At 49.5% G+C, this 14,105-nt stretch overlaps 1 protein-coding gene across 1 annotated transcript in view; it reads left to right on the top strand.

The window, feature by feature from the left end:
- LOC144728258 (uncharacterized) overlaps positions 1-14,105 on the top strand; it is a 316,355-nt gene that overhangs the window by 87,643 nt on the left and 214,607 nt on the right. Inside the window, exons 58-62 of the mRNA XM_078607566.1 lie at positions 1,115-1,333; positions 1,829-1,990; positions 12,122-12,238; positions 12,768-12,985; positions 13,805-13,871. Coding sequence (XP_078463692.1) covers positions 1,115-1,333; positions 1,829-1,990; positions 12,122-12,238; positions 12,768-12,985; positions 13,805-13,871 — 783 coding nt within the window. The remainder of the gene's footprint in view (positions 1-1,114; positions 1,334-1,828; positions 1,991-12,121; positions 12,239-12,767; positions 12,986-13,804; positions 13,872-14,105) is intronic.

Raw genomic sequence — 14,105 nt, 5'->3', positions numbered from 1 at the left:
CACACCGGTGTGCTGTACTAGTGACGAATTGGCATGTTCTGTTTACGTGACAACTCTTACTAGTTGGCTGTGTTGGGTGGTGGCGGGTTTTAATAACACATTTATATTTTTATGCAATCCAACCCAAAAAAACCTCTATTATGGATGATATTGGTATTCATGTTTTGTTATTGTGGTGATTATCACTGCCAAAGAGACATTTTCCCACCAACTTACCATGGCATCCAATAACCATTTTTGTAACTTGGCACATCATTCCTATTAGCAATTCCCCTCTATTTTCTTGCCTGATCTCAGAAGATAACCAGGATTGAACTGGGTTACTACTTGGTTCGTAAGAGTTCCTGGTAAGACAGGCATCACTGGTTTCCTTCCACATGCCAAACATTCAAGAGTATTTGTTAAACAAGAATTTCCTGGGTAAATTTACATATCTAAATGAGCTTATGCCTCTCCCAAATCACGTGACCTCTGTGTGACTACTTGCACTCTGAAGGCCTGCCGTCTCCTCACCCCCTGTGAAAACAGATGCTGCTCCATGCAGCGTCAAGGCCCTTATGTGGCCTCCACCCTCTCCTCATCTTTCCTGACCATATGCTCACGTTTTCCCATTTAATTTCCATTATTTTCCTCTTATTTCCCCATTCTTTCTCTTCTCTTTTCCTTTTTACCGTTGTATTTTTCTTTTCCCATGCATTACATCCTTGGTTTGCCATGGGTAAAACGTCGCGAGTGGCAATAATTTTGTTACAATGTATTATGTTTAAAAAAAATTACACGGTGCTTCCTGCAGTGAAGTGGCACTTCATTTGTGGTTTTTGAAACAATTAATATTCTGATATGTCTATGCCCGTTTATTAATTAAAATGTATGCTGTAGTTTTTTTAAGTAGTTGAGTGCAAATGCTATATACAGGACACTACTTTAAAGCCGCAATGGTCTACCTTGTTATCCAAGCTAGTTAATGTGTGTATATTTTATGTCCATGACATTGTGTTGACTAAGTGTTGTGGTCAACATGTGGCTTTTTTATTTCTAATTTTCCAATCCTTTTGTCAATAATGATGGTGAGTTTCTAGATTACATATTACGTCAATAAATGAATGTGTTGCAGGTCTAACAGGAAGATGGGCTTACAGGCTGGATACAAACTTGGCTGTGACCACTAATCCAAAGCGCAAGTGTATGGACTGGTATAGGAATGAGTCAGTCCTGCCTTCCATCAGCAGATTCACTACCTGCCCCTGCTCTTTGTGGCAAGGACAGTTTGACATGTCCTACATCAATGGGGACCTCATATCCAGATATGGCTACCAGCCTCTAAATGTCACAGGTGAGGCTGAACATTAATTTGCTTTTGAGAAAATTTTTAAAAGAAGTCACTGCAAAAATTACATTATATAAACCATTAATTGTTAGATTATCCTTTGTCCTGCATTTTAGTGATTAAAATATGTTGCAGTTTATGATGATGTAATTGAAACTAAGCGATTTATGTTCCTGATGTTATTTGTAGTAAATTACCATTTTGATCACCACACCAGATGACCACATATTTAGATAACTGACTAGCTATATTTACATCTTTAAAAATACACTTGTCATTAAGTTACAAATTCTGTCTCTGTTGCACAATTGATTATACACTCATCTCTGTACCAGAAAAAAATATATAGGTTAATCTGTTTATATTTATATGGCAATATCACTTTAGTCCAATACATGTCAATGCTGAAATGTGAATATAACCACTGCGATTCCCGCTCGCCCCCCCCCCCCTCCGTTCAAATTCTATCGTATTAATGCTGAAAATTTGTATTTGTGCCAGGTTCATTTAGGAGCTTGCAGAACTTTAATAAAGATAGATTTGGTGGAGGGGTGAGATGCCACTACAACACATTTGGGGCCCTTGTGTCTGGGTCGTATGAGAGGTATCTTCCTACCCCTTGGATCACCAACATTCTGCAGCCAGACATTCAACTTTACTCGAGTAAGTGATTTTAATAGTGCAAAATAGTTGTATTGTGAATTGGCTTAAATCTCCCACCGCCGCTGTCCATCCAGCGTATAAATTGGAACACCACAGCTAGGTAGATATGCTGTTAGTGTGTGGTGGGGTAGAATGTGTGTACTGCCACCTATTCCAAATTGTTTGGCAAGCATGGAGCCGTAGATCAAATTAGCCTTTAGAGATGGCCTCTAGAGCTTCCTGAAGTGGAGGCCCTTCTGTTGTGAAAATTAATGAATATAGACTCTGCGGGAAAGTGCAAGAACAAGGTTTTTGTTTCTATGATATGCAATATTATTACCTTCTTTACACTCACGTTATTTACACCTGTAATTGTTCCTGGCCTAATGGTACTTTGGCAAAATGCTTGACTCACATTTGAATGATTACAAGTTCAGGATTATTACATTTTTTCAGTCATATTTTTTGGGTCTTTCGGTAAAGCAACGTAGATAGAAAAAATAAAATAATAACAAGATCACGACATTTCGATCGCAACACAAGCAATCATCATCAGGTGAGAGCTGCTGAGGTAGGAAAAAATATATGGTGGGAGCGCTGCTAAGGCAGGGATTTATAAAGGTTTGAGATGGGTGTAGCCCAAGGGTCAGTGGGCGGGGCTAGAGATTAAATTTGCATGTAAATGTAAGATAGGAGAAATCTTGATAAACGAAGTTGTGGGGGTGGCCATTGTATTGTGAGAGATTAGCATGTCAATGTAAGAAATGTGCTTGTCAATGTAAGCTAGGGAGAGCTCGGACATCGCCACATGGAGGTGGAAAAGGATGGTAAGCCGCTGTGGGGGAGGCCATTGTATTGTGAGAGATTAGCATGTCAATGTAAGAAATTTGCTTGTAAATTATCACGATTGCTAGTGTTGTGATCGAGAGAGCTCTGAAAAGAGCATCGCCACCTGGAGGTGGAAAAGGATGGCAAGCCGCCATTTACTAACACAGCTAATGGTGGCTGTGGGAAAGAACCATCTGAGGACCCAATCAAAACCATCACCTTGCCATACATAGCAGCAGAGGTGGGACAAAGTCATTGTTATGCAAGTCCAAGTCGAGTCGCAAGTCATCAAATTCATGACTCGAGTCTGACTCGAGTCCAAGTCACATGACTCGAGTCCACATCTCATAGGTGGGACAAAGTCATTGTTATGCAAGTCCAAGTCGAGTCGCAAGTCATCAAATTCATGACTCGAGTCTGACTCGAGTCCAAGTCACATGACTCGAGTCCACACCTCTGCATAGCAGGGGTCACCAAAAATATTTCCCAAATCATGAGCAAACACAAGATCCAGGTACGATTCAACACAGTACATAAAATTCGTGATTTGATCCCATCTATAAAGGATGTGATCCCTGACATGCAATACCCCGGTGTCTACAAACTAAGCTGTGTCTGCGGCAGCAGTTATATTGGGGAAACTAAGCGACATGTCTAGGACCGAGTTCGTGAACATAAGGCAGATTTGAAACACGGTAGGACCAATACCTCAGCTATGGCTGATCATTATTTTGATTTTGCCAATACGAAGGTACTCTGCAAACCTACTGGCTATCAGCAAAGATTCGTCCATGAAGCCATCCAGATATATAAACAGACACAATTTCAACCGAGATGATGGGTACAACTGAGCAATCATTGGAAGGACGTTATTAACTAGTTTAGGTCAAAACTGGCTGTGTTGTTCCTTTCCTGCCTACCTGTGTTAGCAGTTATCTTCGACTCTTTGAGTTACATTTGAAGTATTGGAAAATGACGGCAGGAAACTCCTTGACGGGAACACACTTCTTTTATTAAATCTTGACTTGTAACGATACAACGCGTGGCCTCTCTTCTTCACAATGCGGTCACCATACAACGGTACAACTCGTGACCTCTTCTCTCCACCCTACGCTTCTCTTGACTCTCTTAGATTCTGTGCTGCTGGCTCTCTGTGCCTCGTGTAGACTCCGCGCCTCGGCTACACTCTTCTCTCGTCTCGTGTAGACTCCGCGCCTCGTGTAGACTTTGCACCTCTCTCTCTGGCTACACCGTATGCATACTCGGCTCGTGTAGACCTTTCTCTCTCTCTGGCTACACCGTATGCATACTCGGCTCGTGTAGACCTTTCTCTCTCTCTGGCTACACCCTATACATCACTCAGCTCGTGTAGACCGTTCTCTCTCTCTGGCTACACACTATACATTACTCAGCTCGTGTAGACCGTTCTCTCTCTCTGGCTACACACTATACATTACTCAGCTCGTGTAGACCGTTCCCTCTCTCTGGCTACACACTTATACCTTACTCTCCTCTACTCTCCATTACTCTCCATTACTCTCCTCTCCGGGCTCTATCTCTGCACCTTCGTCCTCATTCTTAGATGGTTCCACTTCTGCCCCCTGCTCCTCTGTGCATCACCTTATATACCTCTTCTTCCCGGGAGACGGAGCGGATGCGGACCTCAACGTCGGCACCGCTCCTCAGTTACCCAATCCCCACGCGCTATCCCTACGATCCGGTTCCGCTCAGCGCGTGTTTCCACTCCCCGACCAATCACACCGCGCTGCTACCCGATCACTCCCTCTGGGCGCGTCACCGGCACACAGCCAATCAGCAGCACTACCCCCACCCGCGCACTGACGCCTGCTCCTCCCCGTCAGCGCGCGTCACCACACACACACCCGTACATACGCGCTGGCACACGACATATACACCCAGCGCGTATCACCACTACATCACCCCCTCCCACATAGCTCGCAGCCGGCCCGGCTGCTAACAACAACCAACCGCGACGATAAAACGACAACCAACAAAAAAAAAACCCCGTAACCCCCCGAGTGTGCCCCGTAACATAACACAACAACAACAACAAGAATAACTATGTACAGATTGACAATGAACACGAAAGGTCAACAATAACACGATACGAGCAAATTCCAAAAACGAACGCGCCCCACGTCCCTGCGACTACACGCAGTGACGAGGCGCTCCAACTGCCCCGACTCCTCACGAGGCAGGTCATGCAAAGTAGCACGACCTGGCGCGAGTCCGTCTGGCTGGTCCGTCGTATGGGGCGGGACACTGACGACCGTCCGGCGGTTCCGGCTGCTCCAGACGGCGCGGAACGGGCCTGAAAGGGCCGGCCCCGCTGCGGAGATCCGGCCGCCGGTGATCGGCAGCTGTCAGTTCCGAGACACCTGGGAGCAGATCAGGCGAAAATACGTGTGGATCAGGCAGAGACATTTCCCCCTCTGGGTCGCCGGTCACGTCACACGCCCGGCCATCACGACACAAGGGGAGGCCATATGGAGGCGAGAACGGTTTCAGTCGGGAGGGGTGAACGTACCAACGGCGCTTTCCCCACTTTATCTGAACGCACTGGGGCCGTGCAACGCGCACGACCTCCACGGGTCCCCTCCACGGTCTCAACAATTTAGGCGACGTAGCCAAGGGTGCCTGAGGGCAATGCAGCCAGGCCCTGTCACCTGGTTTCCATTCGTGCATGGACACCTTCCGTGCCCGCAACCGTTCATTAGCAATTTGGCGAGCCCGCGAATTAAGCCGTGCGGCCTCCCTCGCCTCTGTCAGCTTGTGAATATTAAACTTAATATGTTCTGCCAAATTAGAATTAGTTCGTGGAGCGGACAGGCCAAGTTGCGTTTCCATTGGCGGGTCAGCTTCCCGACCGTACATCAAATAGAATGGGGAAAACCCCGTAGCTGCATGGGGGGCCATTCTATACGCGGCAAGGACTCCCGGGACCTGCAGGTCCCAATCTACATGTGCCTCGCACACCTGCTGGCACAGCATGGAAGTCAAAGTTTTGTGGAGTCTCTCCACCATCCCGTCTGTCTGCGGGTGGTACGGGGAGGTACGCACCTTCTTGGTACCCAACAGATCGCACACCTCTTGCAACAATTTACTCGAAAATTTTTTACCTTGGTCGGTCAGCAGGCGTTCGGGAGCCCCCTTGTCCAGGACATAGCCCTGGACGAAGGCATCCGTCACAGCCGCTGCCGACTGGTTAGCGAGAGGCCACGCCATAGGCCATCGGGTAAAGTATTCGACCCCCACTAACAAATATTTATTCCCTCTCGGCGTGACTGGGAAGGGCCCCAAAATATCGAGTGCAACGAGCTCGTTGGTACGCGAGACCTGAATAGATTGCAGCGGTGGATTAGCTGCCACGGGCGGTGGTTTACGCCTGGCGCACTCAACGCACCCCTTCAGAATATGTGCCACATCACTTCCCATTCCCGGCCAGTAATAGTCACGCTGAAGCAGGGCAAGCGTCTTGTTAACTCCCAAGTGCAAGAGGCGTTCGTGTGCCGCCAAGACAACCCTCCCCCTCACAGCGGAAGGCACCACGAGTGCGTTCCGCCGGGACAAACTGTCCCATCTCAATAACACGCCCTGCTCAAGTACATAGGAGCCGGTACGCTCCTGGTCCCCCTCGGGACCCCCAACCTTGCGGCGCAATGCTAGCAGCGAGCTGTCCGCCATCTGGAGGCGGCCCCATTCGCTGAGCGACAGCGAGAGCAGCGAGTCCCGACCCTGAGAGGCAGTGGAATCATCCACGATCGGTGCGCCCGCTGTCGCAGCCAGTGCCCCCATCTCCCCCGCAAGCGTCGGTTTACAGCGCGCCGATCCCGACAAACACGCGCATTCATCACAAGGCAACAACCGCGACAAGCAATTGGCATTTGTGTGTCGCAACCCCTTACGGTACGTAGTCGTAAACTGATAGTCCTGGAGGACTTCCAACCAACGCGACAACTGGCCCGAGGGCTGGGCGACCCTCAATGAATACTGTAGCGCCGCGTGGTCCGTTCGGACTGTAAAGTGACGACCATAGAGATATGGCCTAAACTGCTGCACAAAAAAAACAATGGCAAGCAGCTCGCGACGGGTGACACAGTAGCGCTGCTCCGCCGGAGACAACACCCTACTACCGTAGGCGACAACTCTTTCGACACCCCCAACGACTTGGGATAGCACCCCCCCAATGCCCGTGTTGCTAGCATCCGTGTCCAGCAAAAAGGGACTGGCAAAATCGGGATAACACAAGGGTGGGGCACCCACCAAGGCGTCCCGGAGGGAGCGAAACGCGGCCTCCTCCTCCGGTCCCCATTTGAACTTCACTCCCTTCGCCGTTAGAGCGTGCAAGGGTTTTGCAATAGTGGCGAAGTGCTCAACGAACCGCCGATAATAAGAAGCAAACCCGATGAAACTTCGCACGTCGGAAACGGACGTAGGTGTCGGCCACGAACCGACACAATCCGTCTTCGCGGGATCGGTGGAGATCCCCGAAGAATCGACAATGTGACCCAAGTATCTAACCGACCTACGAAGGAGGTGACATTTGGCCGGTTTAAATTTCAACTTAGCCGATCGCATTCGCAAGAACACCCCTCTCAATCGCCGGAGGTGTTCTTCAAACGTTTTACTGAAAACAATGACATCGTCCATATAAATCAAGCATGTATCCCACTGCAAGCCCGACAAAACCAGCTCCATAAGTCGCTGAAACGTCGCTGGAGAGGAGTGAAGTCCCATGGGTAACCGGTTAAACTGGAACAGCCCCCCTGGAGTCCGAAATGCTGTCTTAGGTTTCGACTCTTCGTCGAGCGGCAACTGCCAAAACCCCGATAACAAATCAAGAGTCGAAAAATATCGCGCACCAGACAATGCATCGAGGGACTCATCCATCCTGGGGAGCGGATACGCGTCAGCCACAGAGATCTTATTCAGGCGACGGAAATCAACGCAGAATCGCAGGGACCCGTCCTGCTTCTTAACCAGCACAATAGCCGCTCCCCACGGGCTAGAGGAGGGCGAAATAATATCGGCTTCTAGCATATCGTTAACAGCCGACTGAACATGTTCCTTCTCCACGGGACTCAGTCGGAAGGGATTTAGCCTGACCGGCGCCGCATCGCCCGTTTCAATGTGATGGTGCAACAAATCCGTGCACCAAATGTCATACTTATGTTTACTGAATACATCAGAGAATTCAATGAGCAACTCGCGCAGCGCACCCAACTGCGCCGCCGACAAATCGTCCGAGGCGGCACATAGCGAATGGACCCACTCAAGGTCTTCCCTTGGCTCAACGTTCCGCGCGGGGCTCGAGCCCACCTGCGCAACCAACCCATCATCCACAGGGACCTGCGCCGCGTGAGCCAGCACGGTGCCCTGCGGAATGACAGCTGGTCGCGACCCCGCGTTCAAAACCATCACAAACGGATCCCTGTCAGCCCGCACCAAAGTGTGAGCCACCGATAAATCAAGACCCCCGACAGCCTTGTTAGAAGGACCCAAAAGCATACTCTGTCCCGAAGCCTCCCTCACCCATGGTTTCCGCAACCGGAGGGGAATCAACATCTGTGAACCCGGGGGCACTCGCACTGTCTGCGTCGCCACCGCTTGTATCGTAGCGCACGCCGTCCGAATGTCAGTAGGGCCCGTCAAAAATGAAATCCGGCGACCCGATGGCAGTTCAATGCATCGTTGATCGATAAGAATTTTAATAGGCATTTTAGCCAAAAAATCAGTGCCCAAAAGACACGGAACTGCCAAAGAAGACGAAACGAAAACGCGTCCCGACAATTTGATATCTCCAATGCAAATGGACGCCCTAACCTGACCGATAATGCCCAACGATCCCCCATTAGCGGCGTAAAATGGCACATCCACTGGAAGCAGCGGACGACATTGGACTGGAAGAATATTATAAATGAGGTCCGATATAATAGTTGCCGATGCCCCCGTGTCCACTAACACCCTAATCTCAACCCCATCAATAGATCCCGTAACAACGGACGAACCCGCCGAAGCAGCCACAATTCTATGCCCCAATTCCGCCCATTCAATGTCTCCCTGGTCCCGGCCGAACCCCCCTCGCCGAACCGAATCCCCGAACCTTAACCGGCCCTCCTCCGCCGCAACGCGGCGTCCCATGTGTGCCGAATAAACAGGCCGAGCGTGTGAGGTGCCGCGACTTGCCGGGGATTGTAGAGATGACTTGGGCTCTCGGTCGTCGTCCAGCCGAGCTCCCATGGCGCGCTGCCGCGGAGCGCGGCACCCGGACGCCACGTGGCCCCGGAGGCCGCAGTTATAGCACGTGACGAGGGTCGGAGTAGATCTTGGTTGCTCCGACTTTCGGCCCGATCGCAGAGGCGACCGGGCCCCCGGCCTCCAGTCCCCTGGTCGTCCCGTGGCGAACGCCTCCTCTCGTGGGCTGACGACTTGGGGTTCGGCGACCACCAAACCCGGGGCTGCAACGACAGCAGCGTTGCAACCAACGCCTTGCTTCCGTTGTAGGGCCTCGTGCGCTTGAATACTCGTGGCGACTCTCAAAGAAGAAATATCAATCTCGTCAGCTGTGTTGATAGGGACCCCCAGGTCCTGCGCCAACTTGAGCAGCTGCTCCAAAACCATCGCGTCTTGGCCCTCCTCGTCCATCCGAGGGAACGCAGCATCAGCAAGAGCCAGCAACGCCGTGCGATAGGCCAGCGCGGTCTCCGTGGCCGCTTTCCGTCTTGCGTAGAACTGATGGCGGCACGTAGAGGGAGGTCCGTAGACCCTGGCCAACAAACCCAGCGCATCCTTCAGCGTGGAGCGGTCCGACTTTCGTGCAGCCCTGAAGGCCGCGAGCGCATCGTCGTCCAGCATGGCGGGCAATGCCCGCAGCGCCGTAGCATCGGACCACGCTGACATCTCTTGATGCGCCAAAAACCTTCGCTGAAATTGGCCCCAGTCTCCGCCTTCCGCCTTGAAGGCTGACAACGTGGGCAGGCGCTGCTGAAAAATGAAGTCATCCGCCTCGTGGTTCCTCTCCGCCTCTCCGTCGGTGTGTAAGATGGCGGCTCCAGCAGCAGACGTAAAATGGCGGACCCCCTCGCGCGCTGATGACGTCGATGCGCGCGCTTGGGAACCCACCACCACGTGGCGCTCGCCGTTCCCGCCAAAAGTAGGCCCAGGCGCAATGGCGGGAATCCCCCATTCGTTTTGGCGGGAATCTGCGGGGCGACCTTGTAAAATGTCCCCCACCGTCCCCGCTCCTCCCGACGAGCTGATCTCCGCCAAGATGGACGCGGCGGCGAGCAGCAGCTCCGCCAGTCGGGAGTGCGCCTCACGAAGCCCGGCGTCGGTCCCCGGTCGCTCGGCCGGCGCCGTCGACGGATCCTGTAGCGTGGGCAAGTCCTCTTCCTCACCCCCCGCCACCAGCGGCCCCGAGTCGTCCAGGTTTTCCTCGCGGTCAATCCCGTGGGTCCTACGGGTCTTCCTTGTCTCCATGCTTGGAAGCCCGTTTCACTTCTGACGCCAGATGAAGTATTGGAAAATGACGGCAGGAAACTCCTTGACGGGAACACACTTCTTTTATTAAATCTTGACTTGTAACGATACAATGCGTGGCCTCTCTTCTTCACAATGCGGTCACCATACAACGGTACAACTCGTGACCTCTTCTCTCCACCCTACGCTTCTCTTGACTCTCTTAGATTCTGTGCTGCTGGCTCTCTGTGCCTCGTGTAGACTCCGCGCCTCGGCTACACTCTTCTCTCGTCTCGTGTAGACTCCGCGCCTCGTGTAGACTTTGCACCTCTCTCTCTGGCTACACCGTATGCATACTCGGCTCGTGTAGACCTTTCTCTCTCTCTGGCTACACCGTATGCATACTCGGCTCGTGTAGACCTTTCTCTCTCTCTGGCTACACCCTATACATCACTCAGCTCGTGTAGACCGTTCTCTCTCTCTGGCTACACACTATACATTACTCAGCTCGTGTAGACCGTTCCCTCTCTCTGGCTACACACTTATACCTTACTCTCCTCTACTCTCCATTACTCTCCATTACTCTCCTCTCCGGGCTCTATCTCTGCACCTTCGTCCTCATTCTTAGATGGTTCCACTTCTGCCCCCTGCTCCTCTGTGCATCACCTTATATACCTCTTCTTCCCGGGAGACGGAGCGGATGCGGACCTCAACGTCGGCACCGCTCCTCAGTTACCCAATCCCCACGCGCTATCCCTACGATCCGGTTCCGCTCAGCGCGTGTTTCCACTCCCCGACCAATCACACCGCGCTGCTACCCGATCACTCCCTCTGGGCGCGTCACCGGCACACAGCCAATCAGCAGCACTACCCCCACCCGCGCACTGACGCCTGCTCCTCCCCGTCAGCGCGCGTCACCACACACACACCCGTACATACGCACTGGCACACGACATATACACCCAGCGCGTATCACCACTACACATTCACTAACACAGCCACCGTTGCCTCCAGGTGGTGATGCTCCTTTCCGAGCTCTCCCTAGCTTACATTTACAAGCAAATCTCTTACATTGACATGCTAATCTCTTTCATCATTAGACCACAAATATTGTGGTTAATGCACACATGATTCCTTGTAAAAAGGTTTCAGTTTTGTTGCCAGAAAAAAGGGGAAAAACCCTATTATTATGCTAATCTCTCACAATACAATGGCCACCCCCACAACTTCGTTTATCAAGATTTATCCCATATTACATTTACATGCACATTTAATCTCTAGCCCTGCCCACTGACCCTTGGGCTACACCCATCTCAAACCTTTATAAATCCCTACCTTAGCAGCGCTTTTTTCTTACCTCAGCAGCTCTCACCTGATGACGATTGTTTGTGTTGCGATCGAAACGTCGTGATATTGTTATTATTTTTATTTTAAAATATTTTTTCTATCTACGTGGCTTTACCGAAAGACCCAAGGAATATGAATTCCTGCAGCCACGAAAGCTTTAAGTGATGTGGTTACAAGTGCTTAGGGAATTGTGTACCTGGATTGCCAGCGGGTTTTTTTGCCTTTTATAAATGTGGTGATAGATTTCTAAAATTATTACTCCTTACTCCTGCGTAAGTTTGTCTCGGTTGTGTTGTTTCGTCCATTTTCGGATTGCACCGTGTATTGCTCACTATGGTATTTACCTTCATGTGCTGGGAGCTTCTTTCAGCTCCTGAAGAAGCTCTCAGTTCCTGAACAAGGTCCTCACGTTGAACAATACACAGTACAAACCGAAAACACAGTGGAGAACTAAGTCAATGATGTTACACACAAACACTTTTTTGTTGTTGTTTTCAGCAAATGAAGTACAACCATATCAATCATGTTGCCAGTCTGGAGATGCCAGGTTTTGCAGTCTGTACCAACAGAAACGCCCTCCCAACCAATGTGCTTTCTACAGGCCACCCTTTGCTGGTAAGAGTAATCTGTTAACCATTACGTTTATTTAAATGTTCAGAATCAAAATGTATTTACACTGGTGGAAGCCGATGAGCTATGAAGCTCTTTTTCACAGATGTCCAATGTGGTCACCCATGGGCTAAGCTTTCAAAGATCATTGCTTGATATATAAAGACCAGTGCTTTCCAACTATGATTACAGGATATGCTGCAACATGAGTCTCCATTTCAGGCATTGAAATAAACTTGAATGAGGAATATTCACAAGATACACGGTATATATTAATAGAGTTCACATATTGATCTTGGTCTGCAATCAACTGAGCCCATCATAAGTGTAAACTCAGTCATATGGAACGTTCATCCCGGTTTCGGGCCAGATAAGCACCACCCAATGTCAAATTGAATATCGTAAAACAAAAATGTATAGTTCCATGAATATAAACAAAAACATGAATTGGGTGGAATGGTGGTGCAATGGTTAGCATACTGCGCTATGACCCCAGCGATCCGGCATTGTAAACTTGGTTACTTTTTCATTGCAGCGTTTCTCATTGGCGACCCTCACATCACGACCCTGGACAATGTCTCGTACACCTTCAATGGCCTGGGAGAGTACACTGTGTTGGAAGCGGTTGGAGATGGGGTGAATTTCACCATGCAGGGCCGCACAGGAATTGCGAGGACCAATGCCTCCGCCAATATTTCTTCAAAAGCAACTTCCTTCATAGCCATTGTTGCACAGGAGACCGGCAGCATTAAGGTACACGCAAATAGCTTGACAAATATTAGGTTCCCAAGCTTAAAGACATAAATTGCCCCCCCCCCACCGCCTCTGTCCACCCAGCAGTTTAAATGGGCACCCCACAGACGGTCTGATTGGCAGATCACGCGTGTATAGGGGTAATGTGTGCGTACTCCCACCTCTTCTAAGATGTGTGTGGCCAACAATTGATATATGAACTGGCCTTGGGCTCCTGCTGTTTACCAACCTGCACTGAGCAGTGCGGTGAAACTTAGTCAAACAGCCACCTCGGCTAACACAGCATATAGGGAGGTCTTAATCCAGCAGTGGATTAACAAATGTCTAAAAAAATTACATATACTTTCAATAAAATACACCACGGTTGGCTACGTATGGTGCGAAAGAAGTTCTACATACATACATAGAGGGACTTTCTCGTGCTCCCTCTAGTGGACACTCTTTTGCCAGCAGTGGCATGAGCGTGAAATTGCAGGGCTGCACCTTTACCTTATAGCCCATCTTTATAAACTATAGATGAAGGTTTCATAAATTATTTAACAATGATAATTAGGCAGCAGTTTTTTTTAACGGCACGGTGGAACTGTGTGGTTATGTGAAAAAGCCAAACAGTTTCAAGTGATCTTCAACAGCACATGACAGAAGCATTCACGAAAAATTACACCTGAGATGTTAGTAAGCATCCGTTATTCATGTTATTTTTTATGTTGAAAAATCTACTTTTCTGTCCTGTATTTTATTACCCATACCTCTCAATGACACCACATATTGCGTTTTTACCCGTGATTGTTTACAAACTGTTTAATTTTGCTTTTACAGGTTGAATGGATTCTAAAAAACGACAGCATATTAGTACTGGTAGATGGCAAACAGATCAATTCAACAGGTAAATAATTCTGAATGTTTTACCTGGACGAAAACAACTCATGCAGTATCTGTTTTTATATTTCGCTGTGCTTCATATATACTGTGTTTCTCTGTATGTTTTGTATACATGACGCTCTAAGACAAATTGTATCGGTGATAATGTGCTTCATTTTTATCTGTGGAGTCCTAATGATAACCATACCATTGACTCTTGTCACTGATGTGACCTGTCTTGATCCCTCTGAATGTATTA

The sequence above is a fragment of the Lampetra planeri genome, chromosome 28, assembly GCF_965212315.1.
Source record: "Lampetra planeri chromosome 28, kcLamPlan1.2.h2, whole genome shotgun sequence".
Lineage (NCBI taxonomy): Eukaryota > Metazoa > Chordata > Hyperoartia > Petromyzontiformes > Petromyzontidae > Lampetra > Lampetra planeri.
Note: the sequence above shows the minus strand (reverse complement) of the source record. Positions and strands in the feature narration are given on the sequence as shown.